The sequence below is a fragment of the Sciurus vulgaris genome (assembly GCF_902686455.1).
Source record: "Sciurus vulgaris genome assembly, chromosome: 7".
In the NCBI taxonomy this organism is placed as follows: domain Eukaryota; kingdom Metazoa; phylum Chordata; class Mammalia; order Rodentia; family Sciuridae; genus Sciurus; species Sciurus vulgaris.
The window spans coordinates 55327561-55348733 of record NC_136467.1 but is presented as its reverse complement, the minus strand read 5'-3'; the positions used below and the strand labels follow the sequence as shown (position 1 = coordinate 55348733).

The following is a 21173-nucleotide window of genomic DNA, read 5'->3' as shown; positions in this document are numbered from 1 at the left end:
CAAATTAAGCACATCATAGTTTTTCATAATTTAGTATTTGGTCTGGAATCAACTACGTCCAAATTAAAATATATGTACTTATCCTTACCTTTTATGAATCTAAATCTTTGTCAGTGGAATCAGCCATCCGTGATTGCTCAGAAATGATCATACCAGGAATATATTTACATAATCTCTATTAAGACAGAACTAACTGAATTTACACTGATATGTTTTCATATTTGATAGCATACAGTAGACAAAAACTTAAGAAAGGTGAAATTACATTATCAATATATTAAAGATGTTGTTTTCTTAGTGTTTTCTGTAGCAGGGGTTGGTCCACTGCCTATTTTGTAAAGGCCTGAAAGCCAAGATTAATTTTTAGATTTATAAATGATTGAAAAAAATCAAAAGATGAGTCATATTTCATGTCATGTGAAAATTGAGTGTTCATAATAAAGCTTTGTTGGAACACCATCATTCATTTATATATCTGTGGATACTTTTATAACATCAGGACAAAATTGAATAGTTGTGACTGAGACTCTATGACCCACTTATATTTACTACCTGGATTTCACAGAAAAAAAAAAAATTGCCCTTTCTCTACAGTGTGGAGTAGGCATAGAAAACGTGTGCCTTTAGAACAGGAGTTAAGAAAAACAAGAATGTTCTAAACTTATTAAATACAACTTTGAATATGAAATATTACTGGCCCCATCAGCTCATAATTTCTGCTTCTTTTGATGATCCATGTATCATTGTTACAGACATTCCCACAACTGTTTTCTTCACTTTGATGTAAACTTTACCTATTTCGCAAATTATTTTTCTGATTTGATATAATTACAAACTCTTACTCTGTAGATTCTGGAGCAGGGAAGAAGGCAGGGATTCCTTAAGATAAATTCTGTATGGAAACATTTTGTTATCCAATATCCAGCTGGATACTTTGGTAGATAAAAACACCAATAAGGTGTGGTTGCGGGGTCTAGTGAGGCTTTGGAGAGAAACTTGACATATATATTATTTCAGGAGCAAACCCCAAAGACCAGTGGAATGCTACATTTCAACATTTCATACGTTGGCAGTATGACTGACCTGGCCAAATTCTTCAGTTTCTTTCTTTTTTGGTGCTGGGGATTGAACCTAGACTCTTGTGCATGTAAGACAAGCACTCTACCTATTGAGTTATATCCCCAGCCCTCAGTGGTTTCTTTTCATGCCATTTTGCAGGTTTACAAAGAAATTTTGGGATTGTTCAAAGCACTTGTGGGCTATTTATTAAGATATCTGTGAAGCATTTAATTCTGCCAGAATGCAGTCATTGTTATAGAAATTTTTTAAAAAAGAAACTTACCAAGAGATAGTTTTCGAAAATCACTTGGGGAGTTTGTAAAAAGCCACTAGAGAGTAACATTTTAACTTAATCTATTTTGTCATGAATTTTTTAAAATTTGTAATTCAATTTAAAAAATTAATGTGGAATAAAATATGTAAATACGTAGGAGTGATAATTACCATTTCCCCCAGAAAGGTTCTGAATGCTTCCTTTGCTAGGATCTCCCTTTATAGGTCGCACTTCTCCAAGCCAAACGCCCGCCCCTGACCCGCATGTGTCCCCTGTATGCTCCGGGGGTGTAGGGGAAACCTGGGGTGGTCCCAGCCAGCCCGCCCTTCCTCCAGTAGAACATCCACTCGGCTAGCACCAGACAGCGAGGCGCGTAATCCACGCCGCAAGGTCGGGAAGCCGGGAGGGTCGCCGCGTTTGGGGTCTTCCCCGGTACCTCAGCAGTAGACTTCGCAACCTGAAAGCTGGAGCTTTTGAAGAGCCCCACCGCTTTCACCTGCAGCGGCCGCTCTGGCGGCATCTGAGAGCTACATTGGACCGGACTGGGCCGCAACCGCTGCAAGCAGTCCATGGCGGAGCTCGTAGACTAACCCAGGAGCATAAACACCGCGCGTTGCCACCGCAACCGCTAGGCCCCCGCCCCTAACGCCAGCAGGGGGCGGGACGGCTGGGGCGGAGGGCGGGCGGCGTGGGCGGGGCCTCTCCTCAACTTGTAGCCTGTTGCTGGTGAACCGCGACCCGGGCCGAGGAGGGGCCGACCAAGGGGTTCGTGGGCAGCGGCTACAGGGAACCAAGCTTCCGGGCAAAGGAACAGGAGCCGCCCGCCCGGGAGCCCTCTCGGGACCCCCAGGGGCCTCGAGCGCAGCCTTCTCCAGCCCGCGCACGCCGGGTTTCTCAGATCTCTTTTCCGGGTTGGCGCGCAGCCTTATCTAGGCCAGCCGGCCGGTTGTCGGGGTAACACGGGAATCAGCCCGAGGCCGGAGCCGCGTGGGCTTGGGGAGCACGGGGTCCGCGTCGCCCGGGGAGAAGGCATCTCTCGCCCGCCCTTGCTCTCGCCCCGCCGGGGCCGTCTCGGGGAAAGCAAACTGTCTCCCCGCCATGAAGCCCAACTTCTCTCTGCGCCTGAGGGTCTTCAACCTCAACTGCTGGTGAGTTCGCCGGTGGAGTGCAGCCTGGGGGCCACCTTCCCTTTCGCACCCGCACAGCCAGAGGAAGTAGGGAGCCCTTCCTGACATCTGGATCACGACCCTCTCCTGCCCCCAGGATCTTGGGTGTAGGGGAAAGCCGAACCGACAGAGCGCCTTCTCGGCCTCAACGCCAGTGGTACTGGGAGTCACCTTCCCTGGCCCGCCTCTCCCTTCCCTTCCTTAGGGGCATTCCCTACCTGAGCAAGCACCGTTGTGACCGTATGAAGCGCCTGGGAGACTTTCTGAATATGGAGAGCTTCGACCTGGCCCTACTGGAGGAGGTGGGGTTGTGCGGCTCTGGTGTGGATTCCAGGGTGGGAGGAGGTCAGGAAGGGGGGTGCAGGAGGAGACACCCTCCTGCGGGGAAGGCCAGGCAGGCAATCTCATCCTTCCCTCAGGTGTGGAGTGAGCAGGACTTCCAGTTCCTGAGACAGAAACTGTCTTTCAGCTACCCAGATGCACACTACTTCAGGAGGTGAGAAGCCTGCAGGTCTGAACCTGTTCTCAGACCAGGAGGTTCTTGACCCTGCCAGCCCCTCCTTTTCCCTGCACCTTCCTACCCCTCCCTCTGGGTATAGGAGGAGCAGGAGAGGGTGAACTGAGAACATCTCTTTCTTCAGCCCATCTCAGACTATTATCAAGCAGTTCCTTTATCCCCCTGCAAAAGACTGTTGCCTGGTCCCAGCGGTAGAGAGGAGCTCATCAGAGCTGGGAGACAAGGAGTGAGAAAAGGGGTGGGTGTTTTCCTGCTTTCCTGGTTATTAAGCAGGGCTTGGCTTTCAGCGGAATCATTGGCAGTGGCCTCTGTGTCTTCTCCAAACACCCAATCCAGGAAATCATCCAGCATGTCTACACCCTCAATGGCTACCCCTACATGGTAAGCCTCCCTCCTCACCCCCACTAACATAAGGTAGAGGAGGCAGCCTTCCTAGAGCCACAGGGGCTGGGCAGAAGGAAGGTGGCCGTATTCTGAGTTCCTGTCTCCTCCTGCTTGCAGATCCATCATGGTGATTGGTTCTGTGGGAAGGCTGTAGGACTTCTGGTGTTTCATCTAAGTGGACTTGTACTCAATGCCTACATAACCCATGTAAGTGAGGCTGGCAGTGCTTAGAGCTAGGACAGTATTCTAGTCCTGGGACTGAGGTGGGACTTCTTTGGCTATGCTGCCTCGGGAGGAGGTGTGGGATTAGGGTTTCCTAAAGTAGCAATAGGGCAAGGTTCACCCATTGTGTACCAAATACCCTAACAAGTGACAGACAAACTTGATTTAGACAGGCCCCTGGGATCCTTAGTCTTATCTGCTATAATCTCATCTATCTCACTCAGCTCCATGCCGAGTACAGCCGACAGAAGGACATCTACCTAGCACATCGTGTGGCCCAAGCTTGGGAACTGGCCCAGTTCATCCAGTGTGTGAGCCTAGGCTTGACAGGGGAAGTGGGTTGGGACCCAGGGGTTGAGGTGTGGCCAGGATTAGGGCAATGGGGGTGAGGGAAGAATTCCTTCCTCACTGATCTGGCTCCACCAGTCACACATCCAAGAAGGCAGATGTGGTTCTTTTGTGTGGGGACCTCAACATGCACCCAAAAGATCTGGGCTGCTGCCTGCTGAAGGAGTGGACAGGACTGCATGATGCCTACCTCGAGACCCAGGACTTTAAGGTGAGAAACTACCTGTTTTCTCATCTACACCCCCAGTTTCTCTCTCTCTCTCTCTCCTGCCCCGTATCCTACCATGAACCAGCTATTCCCTAGGGCTTTGAAGAAGGCTATACCATGGTACCCGAGAACTACTATGTCAGCCGGCAGGACCTGGGGCCATTTCCCTCTGGCATCCGCATTGACTATGTGCTTTACAAGGTCAGGCTCTCCCACAGCATGCCTTCCCTTACTGTGTCTACTTGTCTGTCACCAGTCTATTCTATCCTTTGTTCCGGTGGTCTAGTCTTAGATTACTGATGGCTAGAAAATGGGATACTGGGAGCTGGTTCTCTGGGAGGAGGCCCTCCAATATAAGCTTCTCTCTGGTCCTTGCTTTTCATAGGCAGTTTCTGGATTCTACATCTCCTGTAAGACTCTCAAATCTACTACAGGCCACGGCCCCTACAATGGCACCCCCCTCTCTGATCATGAGGCCCTCATGGCAACTCTGTGTGTGAGACATAGTCCCCTCCAGCAAAACCCCAGCTTTATCCATGGTGAGTCACCCACCCTTTCCCTGGGCTCTTCACCACCTCAAGGCAGCCCTTCACTGACCTTCTCTCACCCCACTGCCCTGCTTTGTTCTAGGACCAGCAGGGAGGTTACCATTGATCAGTGTGCTGAGAGAGGCCTGGACCGAGCTGGGGCTAGGCATAGCTCAAGCTCGCTGGTGGGCTGCCTTCGCTGGCAATGTGATTGGTGTGGGGCTGCTTCTCCTGGTGTTGCTGTGTGTCCTGGCAGCAGAAGAAGGGGCCAGGGAAGTGGCCATACTACTCTGGACCCCCAATGTAGGACTGGTGCTGGGGGCAGGTGCAGTCTACCTCTTCCACATGCAGGAGGCCAAAGGCTTGTGTAGGGTCCAGACTGAGCTCCAGCATGTGCTGGGAAGGGAAAGGGAGGCCCAGGACCTGAGCTCAGAGGCTCAGCTGGCCCTGCTCCTGGGACAGGATGGGAGACAGAGCTGAGGATCAATAAAGCTTGACATACTAGTGGCTCTGCCTTTTTCCTCATAGAGGCAGTGATGAGAACCAAGGATTAGTGTGATTGTCACAATGTAAACATTAGGGCTCTGACACGTCTTCCTTCCCTGCACACCTCCGCACTCCCATCAGCACGCATCCTAAACCCTATCTGTAGCAGAAACATTTTTATTGTCAACAGTGAGGTCCCCTCCCAAGCAGCCCAGATGAGCAGTGGTGGCACTGTCCTGGGATGAGGTTGTTTCCTTTGTAGGGTAGAAGGCAGGTAGCCCACCATTTTCTAGCCCTGGGCCCCAGTCCCTGAGGCCAGCTCGCTGAGCCTGCGTTCCTCCTGGAAACGAATGAGGGCATCCCGCTGGTTCACCACATCTACCAGCTTCCTCAGGACCTGCTCCTCAGCCTGCCGGTCTGCTGCTGTCTTTAGGGTTTCTGAAGGAAAAGGTGAAGCTTACAGAACAAGGAACTGGCCTGTGTGATTTCTACAACTCAGCTTTGCTTCTTAGCCTGCAAAATGAGGAGGTTTCTTTACACCAGTGGTTTTCTAGCTTTAGTTAATAGCAGCAGCATCATTTTTGAAGGAAATTGTGTATAAAAACCCAACCGTGCAGCCCTAATTGAACTGGAAAGAGTGTGGGGGCTTCCAAGTCCCATCTGGCTTTCTCCTGATTGTTGCGGAGGTATGTGGACTAGAGAACTGTGTTGCTTGATCAATATCTAAGTTCATGAGGGGTCCCACCTACCTTCACGGTTGATGTACCCTCTTAGCTCCTGGTCTAGCTGCCACTGCTTCTCCTCTAGATCCAGCTCCTGCACCCTGCGGGGTCAGGGATTGAAGAAGCAAAGCTATACTGGGTGCCCACAGGGCTGGGCCTGGCTCATGTGCCACTGTCACCATTGCTGTGCCTTACGTGATCATGAGCTCAGCCTCCTCAGCCACGAGGCTGTTTTTCTTTTGCACGAGATGTAGCAGCTGTTCTAACCAGAGTTTCTTTTGCTGTTCTGGGGAACCTAGTAAGAAGGAAGAAGGGTTGGGATGGTCACAAGACCTCGAGCTAGGGAAACAGGAGTGGGATTAGGGGTGATGAGAAAAAGTTATTGTGGCTATGTGTAGAGCTGTGTGGCTGGGCCAGAGCCTGGAGACTAAACAAAGTTCTAGGAGGCAGAGGGGTGTCCTGGCTTCACTCACTGCTCTGGCTCCTTAAGGCAAGCTCCAGCTCCATGCCCTCAGCCTCTAGCTCCCTCAGAGCAGCCTCAATCTCATTTAGTCGCCGCTGGATTGTCTGAGGGGTGCAAGACAGCAGTCACCGGATTACTCAAGAACAGTACTGGAGGAGCTCTGATCCAGACACAGAACTACAACCCTGTGAGAACTTCTAGCAACCCCCTGGCCTCACCTGAGCCTTGCAGAATCTCTTCATCTCCTCCTCCCTAGCCCGGCGCAGCAGAGTCCGGCGCCATGTAGGGTACTTGTTCATGGTGCCTGAGTTCTTGGCCAGTGTTAGCAGAGCCTGTGGGAGAGTTGGGCCAGTCAGGAGTAGAAGTGCATAAGAGTAGGGGAAGCTCTGTTTGGAAGGGGAGAAAAGAGGCTGGAAGTGGGCTAAGTTCTGGTAGACAAGATGGAGACTTGGAGGCATAAAAGTCAGAGGGTGGGAGGACATTCCAAGAGGAGGCAGTGGGCTGTGGTTTCTCCTGTGGTGGGAGTGGGGAGTATTAGGTGTATGTATGCTGGCTTGGACAGTGAGTGGCCACGTTCCTGCCAATCACCTGCTCCAAGTCTGAGTCCAAAGGCACATCTTCCTCTTCCTCTTCTTCCTCTTCACTGGAGGAAGGACTCTCTTCCTCCTTCTCCATGGCCTTAAGAACTAAGCAGATGGAGGGAGATATGGCCTAGTATCCTCATGACCTCCCTTTCCATTCCCAAGAATCCCCTTGTAGGAATCCCAGTACTCCTAACCCATCCACACCCCAGGCTGGCATATCTGTGGACAGAGTAGTCACCTTGCGGACTCTGGCCTGGCACACCCCAGCCCACAAAGCTGCCCTCCAGGGCTTGGCGGGCCAAGACCGAGCAGCTGCGTGGGGGCTTGGGTGGAGGCTCTGTTTCTGGTTCAGGGGTAATGTTAAGGGAGGACAGCCGCTGGCGTTCCAAGCTGGAGAGGCGGATCAGTCGACGGGTAGACTGGCTGGGGCTTGGAATAGGACTGGCCTCCTCCTGTGGGGCTGTGGGAGTCAAGGGGCCTAGTGGCAGGCTATCCTCCTTTGGTTTGAGAATCTCCTGGAAAAGCCACCATGTGGTCTGGTTAGGGATCTGAACAGTGTGGAGGTTGAAACCACCCCTTTTGAGCCAATGTGGGCCCTGGCATTTGCTTATCTTCATCCAGTAGACATTGTCAGGTAGTGCTTTGGATACTGGAATACAACACTAATAAAACTAATAAATAAGACAAACATTCCTGCCTTCATGGAGCTTACAGTCCAGTGGAGGACAGCATTCATTTAAACCCCAGCAGATTTCTGGGCTGAAATCCCCTTTCCTCCTTCCTATGCCTCAACACACACACACACATACACATTCAGTTTTTACCAGGCTCTCAGATCCTCTTTCACTGTCACCCTCTTTATGGCCTGGCTGGGGCAGATGTTGGAGGCAGTAGAAATGTCCTGAGAAGAGTAGAGACATCAGGAATAAAGAGCTCAGTGCCAGATGTTCAAGAATTTATCAGGGAAGGTGGAGGCCACAGGACAGTGGAGTTGCAGACGAAATTCTGCCAGCCTCCTGATTCCCTAGAACCCCACATCTGGAGCTTTGGAGGGGACAGAGACTTCAAGCTCAGGGAAAGAAAGTGCCATGCTGAGCCTGTTCCCACTTCATACCCAGCATCCATTTTCCTCTCCACCCTCAAGCTCCTTCTTCTGCATCCCCATCCCCCACCCCACCAGGCTCTAAGTTCTAGCCGTCTCCCAGGTCACTTACCATCTCCTGGATGCTGCCCATAGTCACCTGGCCATAATGTGGCCTCACAAGTATGGCAACGGAAGCAGCTCCGGTGGAAGAAATGGCCATCCACACAGAAGCGTTCCAGAATGTAAAGGTGTTCCCCACAGAGTGCACACAGGTCTCCAGCACTGGCCTGCACAGATTACCAGGACACAGGTCAGGTGGAGCCAACACTAGCTACAAAGTTCTTCCCTTTCCCTGCAACACTCCTTCCCTGCCCTCCCCAGGCCTCTGCCTGCAGACACCACCCTGGCTCTTACCTCCTGTTGGGATGGGGGTGTCAGAGGTACACTGGGTTCAGGGACAGGTGGCTCCTCGGTACTTGGAGTCTCAGCCTCTACCTAATCGAGTTAAGTGCTCAGACAGGATTGGCTGGGGAGGGGATGTATGCACATGAAAAAGGGCTGGAAGCGGGGCTGGGCAGATAGTTGGGGCTGGGGAAATAGCTCAGTCGGTAGAGTGCTTGCCTTGTGAGCACAAGGCCCTGGGTTTGATCCCCAGCACCAAAAAAAAAAGGGGGGGGGGCTGGAAGGGAAGGGACTGAGACTAGTCAGGGAGATAGGATGGGGGCTACAGGACCTGGGGTGGAGGGCAAGATATGGAGGGAACAGGTCAGGGAAGGGGAATAGGATATGGGGAAGGGAACTATCCTAACCCCTGCCTGCATTTACCTCCAAGCGAGGCTTCTTGCCACCAGTATCTTCCCCATTTTCCTGCAACAAATTCTATAGCTGTAAACATGAGTCCCTGAGTCCCAGGTCTCCCCTTTCCCCATTCTGAATGTCCTCTCCATTATCCCAGAGACCTCACTGGACACCCCCAACCCAACCCCAACCCTGCCTCACATTCTCCACCTTGGTCCGGGTCCTTTGCAGGGTCCTCTGGAGTTTGCCAAGGAATAGTACAGCACTGGAGGTACCTGGAGAGACTTGGCTAACAGGACCTGCAGGCAGAATTTGGGTGTCAGGATTGATGAGGGGTCAATACTGCACTTCCAAACAGTCTCTCTCCCACCCACATAGATCCTCAGAAGTTACCTCCTCCTCTCTCCCTCTCATATCCCTGTCCCCCCCTCTTCCCTTCAGCTCACTTGGGTTGTGGGGCATGCTTTTGAAGGCACTGTGAAAGTGGCTGAGGTAGGCAATGAGGCCCAGTGGGTCACTGCCTGCCACCACTGCCTGTGCAGACAACACTGGTGTGATGCCCAGCTCATGCTCTGCTGCTTGCAGTGCCCAGGCAGTTGCTTCCAGAGCCCCGACCCCTTGAAGCTCCGAGGGTTCCCTGTGGGATGCCAGAGAGAGAAGCCAATGGGAGACAAGAATCTGTCGCTGCTGGTGGAGAAGGGTGGGGAGTTAAGGCCAGCAGGAGGCAAGGGACGACAGGCATGGGCTAGGGGAACCATAAGGGAGGTGAGGGCACATAAGGTTTTTCTCTCCACTTCCTCCCTCAAGCCCTTGCCCCTCAACAATGACATCCACTGTGGGCCTTGGGGGCCCACCCCTATCTGAATGCATTTGGTTCCATGGCAGGCAGGCAGGCAGGTCAGGTAGGAATACCATTTCCTGGGAGGCAAGCTATGTGTAGGGGGTGCTTATGTGTAAATGTGGAACTGGGACTCGGCTCGGGTACTAACTCCGCATGATGATCTCCCTACCAAGAGGCAGAGGGGCAAAGGCATGCTAGCAGTACTGTCTGCTGGGGATCCCCATACCAATTCCCAACTCACAGCAGGCCAGGGCACAGTCGGTGCACCAAGGCACACAGAGCTAGACCATCCGTCCAGGAGGAAGACAAGTCAGTAACATGGACTCCGGGGTACCCAGCTGTCTGCTCCTGGCACCAGTGTAGCAGGTCATCCTGGGTGCCTGTTGACCCTGGGAGGGAAGACTGTGCTGTGCTCAAGGCCCCCTCTGCCTAAACCTGTGCACAGCCCAGATGCTGGGTGTGGCAATCTGTGTGGGGGCTAGAGTCAGGGACTCACCCACCCATCCAGGGGCACCAGCCTAACACTCACTGCCAGCAGCACCTCCATCCTTACTGGCCACATAGAGGGCATAGAGCTGCAAGCTGAGGGGGTAGCTTGGAGGCTTGGAGGCTCAGTAAAGGTGTTTGGGGGTTTGCAAGGCTGGGAGGGGCTGGCAGAAGAGCCAAGGGCAGTGCAGTACAGCTTGACAATACATGGAAATACTTCCAGATGACTGGCAAACAGCTGCTCCTCAGGGCTACGCTGCCCATCTAACTCTTCAGAGGCCCCAAACTACCCCACCAAACAGAGCATCCCAGCATACTACTAGGTCCTAAGACTGCAGTACTCAGATTGCTGCTGTGTCACACTGGATGGGACATATTTTGGACATCCCCCAGGGAGATGGCCTGCTCACCAGTGGGTGGTTTCCCTGCATCTGTCTTGTCACTCTTCTGCACAGGCTCCTTGGACACCACATCATACAGGTCTCGTACCTAAGGCAGCCCCCCCACCCAGGTCTCAAGGAAGCTGACCACACAGCCCCTCGGCCCATGAGGTTAGGACCCACTTGGAGTAGGACTGACCCGCAGGGGCAATGACTGGGCAGGAAAGGCCTGGCTTGGGAGAAGGAAGCTGACTTGGGAAGCCTGGTGGGAGTGTTGGGGGAGTCTGACCTGATTGGGCATCACAGCCCGAAGGTTCAGGTTGGGATAACGGGTGGCTGGGTCCAGCCCATATTGGGCCACATTGCGGTGCATGTTTTCCGGGGATGTCTGTGACAGAAGCTGGTACAGGCTCTCACTGAGGGTGTGAGAGTAGGGTTGGGGGGTAGGAGCACGAAGGGGAGGGCACCTGTCAGCATGCATGCCTTGGAAACTGCCAACTGTTCTTATAGTCCCTTTTTCCCATGCCCCCATCTGTTCCCTCAGTGCCCCCCTGCCCCTCTTCCTGACCTTGTTCCATTATTCCACCCTGCCTGCACTATTCCCCCAACTCAGGCCTCACCGTTCAGCCAACACCTCTAGGGGCTCAGCACCCTCTGCCCACCGCTTGACCATCCAGGCTGCATCAAAAGCTGCCAAGAAGCCCCGGGCCACTCCAGTGCCCAGGGGCCAGAAGGGCTACAGTCAGAGGAATAGGAAACAGCTCAATGAGAATTCAGCAGGAGCATACCAAGCCCAGATATGCCCCAAGGTCAAAGTGTGGGAGGAGGGCCCTACCAAACCAGACAACTTTCACCCACTGTGCCCTTAGCTTCTTCCTTCAGCATGCAATTCTTTTACCATCCCCTCTATCAGGCAGCCTCCCCACCCAACCTGGGAATTCTGCGCCTCTGGAAGTCCTCACCTCCACCAGGCAGTCCCCCACCAGTCCCAGTAGCAGGCGGGCACCATGCTTCTCCTGTACACGAGCAGAACTCTCTGCCCGCATCATACTTGTGAAGTCAAAGGCAGAGACATCAGGCCGCCCATGAGCATCCCGGGCAAACTCTAGTTTCCCGAGCTTGCCATGTGTGGCGAAGTCAGCAGCTGCCCGGGCAAAGTGCTGCAGAGCCTCAGGTACCACATTGGCACTACCCAGCAGCCGATCGGTCTCCGGCCAGTCCTACATGGACAATAGATCAGAACCTGAGACCTCTGAAAGAAGGGTCACTTGGCCAGCCCTGTCCCCTTGGGTGTAGAAGGTACATTTACCCCAGAGAAGGAAGGGGCTGCCCAGACCCCACACAGCTGAAAAGGTAAGGTAGGACTAGAACTCCAATGCCTGCCTTCTGTCACTCATCCTGCTTCTGGGGTCCAAGCCTCTGCTCTCCCCATGTAGCCCAATATTATTAGTCATACGCTTGCCCTGAACCTGTCAGAGCCAATTTGCCCATCTTTTAAAGACAACATACCTAACTTACAAGGTACTCCTGAAAATTAGATAAGAAAATGCAAATTAAATACTCCCAACACAGTACTTAGCACATGGTAGGCACCATTCTAAGCACTGAAAATTAGCAGCAAGCTAGAAGCAAAGAGACAAAAATCCCTACCTTCCTGGAGCTCATTTGTCATACTATGGCTGGTAAATGGTTTAGCCCTGAATATGATTCCTGTTGCCATATAAATCCAAGGGGAGCAGAGCTTGTAGAGGTGGAGTTAATGTCAGGGTAGAGGATGGGGAGCCTCCACACTCCGGGGTAGACTGTGTCCAGCCCTGGCCTCAATCTCCTAGGGACCCACCTGACGCAGCACCCCTAGTCGCAGCAGGCACTGCTTCTTGGCTGTCATCACAAAGTAGTGGGTGTCATCCTTGTAGTACACAATGTTCTCCAGATCAATGCCTAGAGAGACAGGGCAGGGCCAGGAGATGAGTCCCCTTCTGATTATTTGTTACCTCTCCAAACACCCCAACCATGGCTGAGCTCTGAGAGTCAGGCTCACAGCTTAGGCTGCAGTGAGTCTTCCATGCAGAGCCCAACAGTCCTGGTGGCACAAAGGATCATTGTCCCAGGCCCAGAGGGCCTGAAAGCTTGGGATAAAGAAGGAAACTTGGATGGAGTGGCAGATGGGAAACCTGCCCCACATGGCCACATGGTGGTATGAAGCCAAAATAAACATAGGCATCCTTTTCAAGTGCCACTTCTGTTTTCAATTTATATCATTTTTATATTAAAGCACAAAGGAGCACAGAGCAAAACTTAGATATTTTGTGAGAAATTTCCAGGATTTTTTATGCTGGGTGGACAAGTGGGGCTATGGCTGCTTGGGCCCTGAGGGGGCAGTTCTTCCTCCTTTGCTGCCAATATCAAAAAGATGGACAAGTGTGGGCTTCCTTGGATTAAGGACAGGTCTGAGAGGGAGAGGGCAGGAGGCAGCTCACAGTCAGGCAAGGCAAAGGAAAAACAACGAAAGCAGGCCCATACCTGTGGCCTTGAGCAGGCTCTGGAAGAATTTCTGATTGTAGATTCGGGCCACACCACTGATCTCAGGCACCTGTGTCTCCTCCACTGTGCGCCCATTCACAAAGTTGGCTGTGATGCCAATGGCCAGTTTGCCACGCATTTCTCGAACAGTGAAGCCTAGCAGTGAGGGTAGGCTGGTATGGCAGGAGGACCAAGAGTAAAACTGCCTAGAAAGACTCAGGAGGAGTCCAAACATGCTGGCTATTCTGAGGGAAGGAAGCACTCACCTTCAGGGACGAATTTACCTCCTGCAGCTGAGATGAGGACATTAAATTCATAGTTAGCCAGCTGGGCCTGGGGATTGGGCTGGAGCTGGGCACGCCAGCCACTCCCTGGGGCAGAGTATATAAGAAGCACAAAGAAGTAAGAAGGGGCCCCTACTATTAAGCTCATGAAATAACAAAAATAAATCTGTAAGGGACTCCAAGGTTTAGAAAGCTCTGTGACATACTCTCAGATGACATACTCTCAGATGACAGTTTGATAGCAGCAAGGAAGGTAGGTAGGAAGGAAATGCTGTTCCCATTTTGCAAAGGCTAGCTGAGGCTGAGAAGTTTGCCCAGGCCTCACTTAGAAAAGGAGACTCAGCTTACTTCCAGCCCCACCCTTTTCTATCCACTGTCCAAGATCTCCTTGGTGGTGGGGGTTCTGGGAGCACAGAAGTACTCACCCTTTCTAGGAGGGGGCTGGAGGCCAGAGAAAGTGACGCCCCAGTGAATTTCCACCCCCAGGAGTAATGCCACCTTTAGTAGAAGCAGCTGAAGTTGCCTGATGCCTGGAAGGGAAAGGACATCAGGACAGGGACTCGGGGCTACTCAGTCTCCCCAAGCACTGGTGTGTGCCTAGTCAGAGCTCGAGAATGATATTAGAGAGCATTCCATCCAACTGTCCATTTTACAGATGCATGACCTAGGTCTTCAAGGTCACCTATCTGAATTGGATCCTATGCACTCTGCCTCTCTACTGGCTCAGCAGCCCCCCCAGCCCCCCCATCACCACTGACCTGTCTCTAGGCCCAGGTGCACCCACCCCTCTAGGCCACTACATCATACTCACTGATGTGATCCAGGGTGCCAGTGCAGAAGCGCCCATAGAACTTCTTGGCGCCAAGTGCCCGCAGGTCATGGATGGTGAAGGGCCAGAGGTGGAGCACATTGTGTCTTGAGAACTTGGTGCGCTTTTCTACCAGCACCACATGGGCTCCCAGTAGTGCCAGCTCCACAGCAGCCCTCAGCCCACAAGGCCCAGCACCTACCACCAGGCACTGCCAACACAAAGGGCAGGGTAGGCTTGGCATCTGGCCTCCCTCTTCTGACAGCCCCCGACTCTCCACTGTGTCCCCCTCCATGTATTCACCTTGGTGCTGGCACAAGCCTGACCCTGCTGGTAGATAGGCTGGCCTGCTCGCTTGTCCAACTTGGCCCACAGAGACTTGGCACTCCAGTAGTTGAGCTGGTCCTTGATCTTGTGGTACTGGGGCAGTCCGCCACCAGGCTCCACCCCCAGGGCCCCACAGAGCCCCTGAAAGCTGCTCAGCACATCCTGGCACAGCTGGGCCTGTAGGAAGCTCTCAAAGTGGGCATGTGCTGGATTGGTAGAGACAGGTGAAGCCATGGAGCCCCCTGGGGTTCTTGGGGAGGGGAGAAGCTGGGCAGAGCTGAGTGGCTGCTGGAGAAAAAGAGGGAAGAGAAGAGAGGAGAGGCTGGAAAAGGGAGAAAGGAAAAAGGAAGGGGAGGAGGGAAGAGCAGACTGGTGTCCCCAGGGAACCAAGGGTTCACCACCCCCATTGGTTCTGCTCTTCCCAGCCCACTCCCCTGCCAGGATCTGCTCCAGAGACAGCGGCTATCCTCCACTCCAAGTGAAATTTGCCAAATTTGGAAATGAAAAATCAGCAGTCTTGGGCACAGAAGGCTCAGAGAAGCCATACAGCTTCCAGCTGTTTCTGTGTCCTGGGATCTTGAAGTCATGCAAGATCCCTGGGAATCTTAGGACCAGAAACTGTTGGCCTGCTTTCTAACCAGGCACTGGAAACAGGGTGTGGGGGAACTTCTCAGACATGGAGATGGCAGGCTGCCAGGAAGAAGGTTCCCCTTCCTGTAGACAGAGACAGACCTAATACCACAACCGCAGCTGCTTGACACCACACTGTCCCATCTCGGCCTCCGTGACATGCTGGGTGTGAGATGTGTCTCATGCCCAGGGCAAAGTTCTCCTCCTCAGCACTGCCTCATAACAGAAGGAGAGACAGCCTCTGCCTGCTTAGGTTCCACTTCCCACAATCAAAACTACCTTCACAAACAACTAGAGGATATTGCTACTGACTACGACAGGCACCCATTTCTGACTCACTGTGGTCAAAACACTTCCCCCTGTGATCTGGATCTTGTCACGGCTCCAGTAAGCCATGGGGAGATCGGGGGTAACAGCTGCCACATTCGCCTCTCCCACCCAGGTTCCTCCCACCCCAATGGACACCCTGCCCCATTGTGCTCTCCAAGGAATCTCCAGAGACAAGGCCTCCCTTTGTACCCCTCCCTCGCTCCGGCCCACACGCAGTTTGAGGGATGTTGGCGGGGCTTTCTCACGCTGAGGCAGAAAAGGACCAGATGGCATAGGGCATGGGTTGCTCACAGAAGAGTTTGGGGGGAGAGGGGACAGGGTGCAGCAGTAGGGGCAGGTCCCGGATCCCACTCCCAGCTGCCTCTCCCTTGCTAGCCAAGGCAGGAAGAGACTAAAGTCGCTCATCACGGGTCACCCGGACGAAGGTGGACAGGACCTCAGAAAGGGCAAAGATCCCTCTTGGGGGTGGGGAATCGCGGGGAGGAGGTCCTCCTAGAAGGGGAAGAAAGGGCGACCCAGCATGGAAACGCCGGGACAAAGGATGTGGGAGAGGTGGAACGGTTTGAAGGGATGGACAGCTGGACCACAGGCGACAGGGGCGAAGGGTTCACCAACTCTCTGGACGGTTAAGTCTGGAGAGGGACTGAACAGGGCGGGCAGGGGGACCCGCAGGACCGGCCAGGCGTGGTTCCCCAGCGCCCGGGGCCGCATTTCGCCGGAAGCGCTCCCCCAACCCCCACCTCCGGCAGCGGGGCGCACCGCTGGCGATGCTAGACAACTTACCCGGTGGCTCAGGAGCCAAGAGGGGCCGCTTCCTGCCCGCTTGTGCCCCGGGGCGTGGATTAAGGGAAGGGGCGGAAGAAGGGCGGAGGGCAAACGCGGGATGCCTCGGGCGCGGGACCCGGGAGTCCCCCGCAGAGTGGGCTGCGGCACGCGGCGCAGCGCCCCGCAGAGGCTTTATCCGCTCCTCATTAGCATCTCCCTACCCCGCGGTCCCCCTACTCGGGACAGCCCCGGCCCGCCCACGTCTGCAGGGTGGCGCCCAAGGGCGTGGCTCTGCAAACACAGGTTCTGCTCCCGGGCCTCGGAGCAAGTCCCGCCTGATCAGCGCCGGCCGTCTTGGCCTTCCTTCCACCCAGGCGAGGTGAGAACCACACGCTCCCCTCCGGCACCGACTCCGCCGGCTGCCTCCAAGCCCGGTCCGAGAGGGTGCTCGGCCTCTGCAATAAGTTTATTGAAGCTGGCGGTTTCGGGGTGGCACCAGGACGTCTGCGCTTTCTTCACCTTTCCCACCAGAAGACCCCCAATCCCGGCGCCCAACAATGGATTTAATTTTGGAATCCACTTCCCCTGGGATCTTTAGGATCGGCTCTTTAGGCACGGGCCGGGGGCAAAATGCACAAATTCAATTTCCTGGGGCCTATCTGCAGCTTCCGAGTGGGCACGAGAAGTACAGGAATCAAGGGGGTCTTTGGGGTGGGGAAGGGGGGGAGGCGTTGACCACTTGTAAGAAAAGCAGTGAAAGGGGCCTATGGGAGAGAGGCTAGATCTCCAGCGTTCAAGAATGCCTTAGAAAACTGCCAGTGCTGAAAAAACACATGGAATCTTCTGGATAAGGAAACGGCACCCAAAACCAGGCAGCTAATTACCATTAATAAAACATCAACTCTCATTTAGGGAACATCAATCTATGAATATTACCTTAATCTCAGTGTTCACAACAATCTATGAATATTACCTTAATCTCAGTGTTCACAACAGTCCCATTTCACTGAAAAGGGAACTGAAGGTCACAGAGGTTCCATAACCTGCACAAGTTACACAGTAAGTGGCAGAGCTGATATCCAGTCCAATCAGGTCTTTCTGGGCTCCACATCGTTAGTGTTGATACGTGACAAATCAAAGGTTGGCATATAAGAGGAAGTGACTCTGCTACACTAGAAACACTATCATAACAGGAATAAATGGCAAAGTCCCTCTCCTTGCGATCCAGGGAACAGAAAGAGCTAGGAACCACATGGCTCTTCCTCTTTATTCTCACTTCGCATTTAGATGGGAGACCCTCAGACCCAGTTAGACCTGAACAACTCACTGGTCCCAGCTCAAGCCTGAGAAGCAAGTAGGAGGGAAGCAGGAGGAAATGCCTGCACCCTGCCAGGGGAGGCTAGGCAATTCAGCTTGGTCACTCAGGAAACTAGGGTGCCTCCCAGCTGGGCCCACTCTAACTCCTGAGTGTGACACATGATTTGGCTTGAAATGAATTTACAGGACATTAGACACACCCACATTTAAATACATAGCATAGAAACACTCTAAAGTCCACTATAAATGAGTTACCAGGCTTTTAGAAGCATCTCATTTCCCTTTTATTAGCAGATGGCAGCTAGCTTCTTCAACTTACTGTTTACAAGGCCTAACAGGGTCTGACTTGACTGAGTTACAGTCAAACAGGGTTATGTGGCTCTCTGAACAACAAATAGTAAAATTTGTTTTTAATAAGATCACAAAACAAGTGTTCATCAGTGCTAAAAATCCTGCTGATCTAGAGTCTTTCTTTATGCTAATTAAAGACATACACTGGAGCGTAAGGCCACAGGGAACACACTGGTCTGGAATCCAGAAGGTCTGGCCAGCTTCCAGCTTTGCTTCACACTAGGCCTAGTGTAAAAGTCACCAACCACGTTTCAGTCTTCTCATCTCTAAATGGAGGCAGTTTAATGACTCAACTTCCTCAGCCCATTTCAATTCTGAAATCCTACTATTCAGTGTTGCTGGACCTAAGAAATGTAGACTAGAACCAAACCAAGATCTATTTACAGTGCTTCTTCAAAGGAAAAAAGGTCTCTATTAAATGTAAAAGAATGCACTTATTTATCTACAAGCATTCTCTTCTTTAGAGTCTTATTGCAGTCATGATTCGCATTGTATGTTTATATAGAACTAAAAATACTGGCACAATCACAATGGCCAGTTCATAGTGGATCAAATAAGTAACAAATACGAAGTGGATTTCAAGAGAATCCCATTCTGATATTTTTGCAAATAATTACACCAGCAATTGCCTACATTAAAAACCTGAGTCACAATAGATCCCAATTGACCAAACTATGTGCATGAACAAATATGTAACAAAGCCCCCTCTTATGTATAATTATAATGTACCAGTTTAAAAAAGATAGGATTTCTGTTGATTTAGATCTGAAAAGCCCCCCAAAGTATCATATGTTCACAGTTGGGCTTTTGGGAACTGATTTGTTCATGAGGGCTCAGACCTCATCAGTGGATTAATCTAATGATGGCTGAATAAATTACTGGGAGGTAGGACCTAGTTGGAGGAAGCAAGTATGTGTGTGGGAGGGAAGAGGGGTGGGGGTGGGGGGTAATGCCCTGGAAGGGCTTTTCTTCTTCCCAGTCCCTCCACCCCTGCTTCCTGGCTGCCACGCCCTTCTGCGGAGTACTCCCTCACCTCAGGCCCAAAGCAATGGAGCCAGCCAACCACAGACTTAAACCTCTGAAACCAAGAGCCAAAATAAATCTTCCTTCAGGTTGTTCATGTCAGGTATTTTGGCCCCAACGATGAAATACTGGCTTACTTGTCCCACACCATGTTCTGTCTTCCTGCAGTGCCATCGCTCCCAACCTCTCACAGAGTTAGAACTAGGTTCCTAGCACTGCAGGTGACATATCTAAGCCACCCTATAACATGGCCTTGGATCTGCAGGTCCAGTGCCTCCAACCAAACCAAGGGTCCTCACCCAGAAGCAGTACGAGCCTGGAGAAACACAGCTCCTGATGTAAAAAATAATTACAAACTCAATTCGAAGTATAGAGAGTGCTATGAAAGATTATGATAGGGTGGCTTGATTTAAGATTAGAGGGTAAGGGAGGGCCTCCTCCAATTCTGAGATGAGGAGTCATGAGTCAGACAGCAAGTGCAGAAAACTTTCAAGACAGAGAAACCACTTGCCCCAAAGCCCTGAGGCAAGAAAGAGCTGGGTATGTGTTGGGCAACAGCTAGGAAGTCAGTGAGAAGTCAGTGGAAGTTGAGAATGAGCAAGAGGGGCCCAGAAGGAAGCTGGGTTGGGGATTTTATTCTAGATGCAGTGAGAAACCACAGAAGGATTTTAAGCAGAGCAGGGACAAGATACATTTGCTTTAATAGATAATGCACATCCATTCCTTTAGCAAGGCATCCTATTTGATGTTAAGGGGACAATGGTGAGCTCCAATGGACCACCAATTCCAGTAGAGAAGCGGGTAGAAGATAGAGGAAAAAAGAATTAGGATCCTTGGGAAGAGTACAAACAAGAGACATGGTGTTCAATGAGGACAGGAGCAGATGGATTCAAAAAGTATTTTGAGGCCGTGTGTGGTGGTGTGAACCTGTGATCCTAGCAGCTTGGGAGGCTGAGGCAGGAGGACTGAGTTCAAAGCCTGCCTTAGCAACAGCAAGGTGCTAAGCAACTCAGTGAGACCCTGTCTCTAAAGAAAATATAAAATAGGGCTGGGGCATGAGTGCCCCTGAGTTCAATCCCCAATTAACCCCCTCCCCCAGAAAAAAAGACATTTTGAGGGAAAACAGAACTGGATGATGATGGATTTATGGTGGGGGATGAGGGAGGACCATCAAGAGTGACTCAGTGACTCCCAGCTCTCTCTCTCTGCTTAGGATGGATGAATTACAAATTTGAGTCCTTCACTTTCCTCTTCTTCCCTCCAACCTTATCCCGTATTGTATACTGCTGTTTACTCAATGTCTTTTTCAAAGACAAAACATATGACTCCAAGATAACACAGGGCCTTACCTTGACAGGCTGCAAAGGGTCAAAAGACAGGTTTGGGGTCAGTTTAAATATTTGCACATGTTTTGTTAAGAAACTGCTTTTGCCCTTCAAATACTAATAAAGGAAAACTATGTCCAGAAACAACTCAATCACATAAAAATTATGAGGTGGATTTAAAAAACAAAAGGTTTTAACTCTAATTAAGCCCAAGGAAGCTTCAGTTTTTCATTTAACAAGGAAAAAGTAATATGAATGAACTATAACCAGAGTCAAACTATTCTTCTGGAAAATCATATTCAAATTTGTATTAAAAATGTTATGGATATTAAAGAATTCAAAATAAACAATAAATCTACCCCCCCCAGGACCCAAGACTCTCCCTGCTTCTGATTCCTGCTCAAATTTTTCCCTCTTCCCACACTTTACATTGACTATAGTATTGATTTTCAGACCAACTTTAAAAAACTTAAAAAAAGATTAAAAGTCAACCTTACTAAAGGTTACCTAAATGTGGTGACGTTCCTACATTTTATGTTGAAAATATGACTGAAAGAGCGTTAGTGTTTTCCTAATATACATTTCCATGACATGAATATTACAGTTAATCTTTGCTGCTTAATTATGTGTAAAGAACCAGAAAGCAAGATAAGCCATCACAATCCCAGCTTCTTTAGAGGTCACACATCCATACCTGCCATGTACCAAAGGCAGGCAAGTAGGATATTTTAGAGGTCATTCCTTCATTCCTTTTTACAAAAGACAAAGGGTTTTCTTTCAGTTCATAAGGATTTGGACCTAAGTTTGGGAAGAGGATAAAAATCTAACTTATTACTTCACAAATCTGTCCTAAACTTAAAATATCCTGAGTTTGAAAGAAGTGCTCACTTATAGAGGTTTGTGTTAGTTACGATGTTTTCACCTTGGTAGTAACTTTCACC

General features: G+C 51.2%; 3 protein-coding genes across 9 annotated transcripts in view; 1 reads left to right on the top strand and 2 right to left on the bottom strand.

Moving 5' to 3' along the window:
- PPIL6 (peptidylprolyl isomerase like 6) overlaps positions 1-2020 on the bottom strand; it is a 34135-nt gene extending 32115 nt beyond the window's left edge. For 4 of the 5 annotated variants that reach the window (XM_079149165.1, XM_079149167.1, XM_079149166.1 and 1 more), the window contains exon 1: positions 1770-2020. In XM_079149165.1, the coding sequence (XP_079005291.1) occupies positions 1770-1904 (135 nt within the window). In that variant the 5' untranslated portion in view covers positions 1905-2020. Of the gene's footprint in view, positions 1-1503; positions 1626-1769 lie in introns of those variants that run through there. The other variant, XM_079149169.1, reaches the window with a different exon arrangement.
- Positions 2021-2079: 59 nt separating this feature from the next.
- Positions 2080-5209, top strand: SMPD2 (sphingomyelin phosphodiesterase 2). Its single transcript, XM_079149162.1, is given in 11 exon segments — positions 2080-2481; positions 2705-2801; positions 2919-2995; positions 3304-3397; positions 3518-3607; positions 3847-3929; positions 4049-4181; positions 4275-4379; positions 4564-4717; positions 4809-5169; positions 5171-5209. Coding segments are annotated over 11 exon segments (1269 nt in total). The 5' UTR covers positions 2080-2431; the 3' UTR covers positions 5196-5209.
- A 141-nt stretch (positions 5210-5350) lies between these two features.
- MICAL1 (microtubule associated monooxygenase, calponin and LIM domain containing 1) lies at positions 5351-16459 on the bottom strand. 3 transcript variants are annotated; one of them, XM_079149113.1, is made up of 25 exons: positions 16235-16459; positions 14468-15943; positions 14168-14375; positions 13782-13886; positions 13339-13443; positions 13073-13228; positions 12390-12490; positions 11512-11769; positions 11170-11285; positions 10839-10965; positions 10580-10658; positions 9925-10072; positions 9289-9479; positions 9053-9141; positions 8870-8911; positions 8459-8539; positions 8175-8331; positions 7785-7861; positions 7199-7475; positions 6965-7062; positions 6595-6708; positions 6387-6480; positions 6109-6208; positions 5941-6014; positions 5351-5629 (listed from the first exon to the last, which is right to left on the bottom strand). In XM_079149113.1, the coding sequence occupies exons 2-25, from the start codon at positions 14723-14725 to the stop codon at positions 5481-5483; spliced, it is 3204 nt and encodes a 1067-aa protein (XP_079005239.1). In that variant the 5' UTR covers positions 14726-15943; positions 16235-16459; the 3' UTR covers positions 5351-5480. The 3 variants fall into 3 exon arrangements, with proteins under 3 accessions (XP_079005239.1, XP_079005240.1, XP_079005241.1); XM_079149114.1 differs by having other exon boundaries at positions 14468-14779; XM_079149115.1 differs by having other exon boundaries at positions 14468-14776.
- Positions 16460-21173: the final 4714 nt, after the last annotated feature.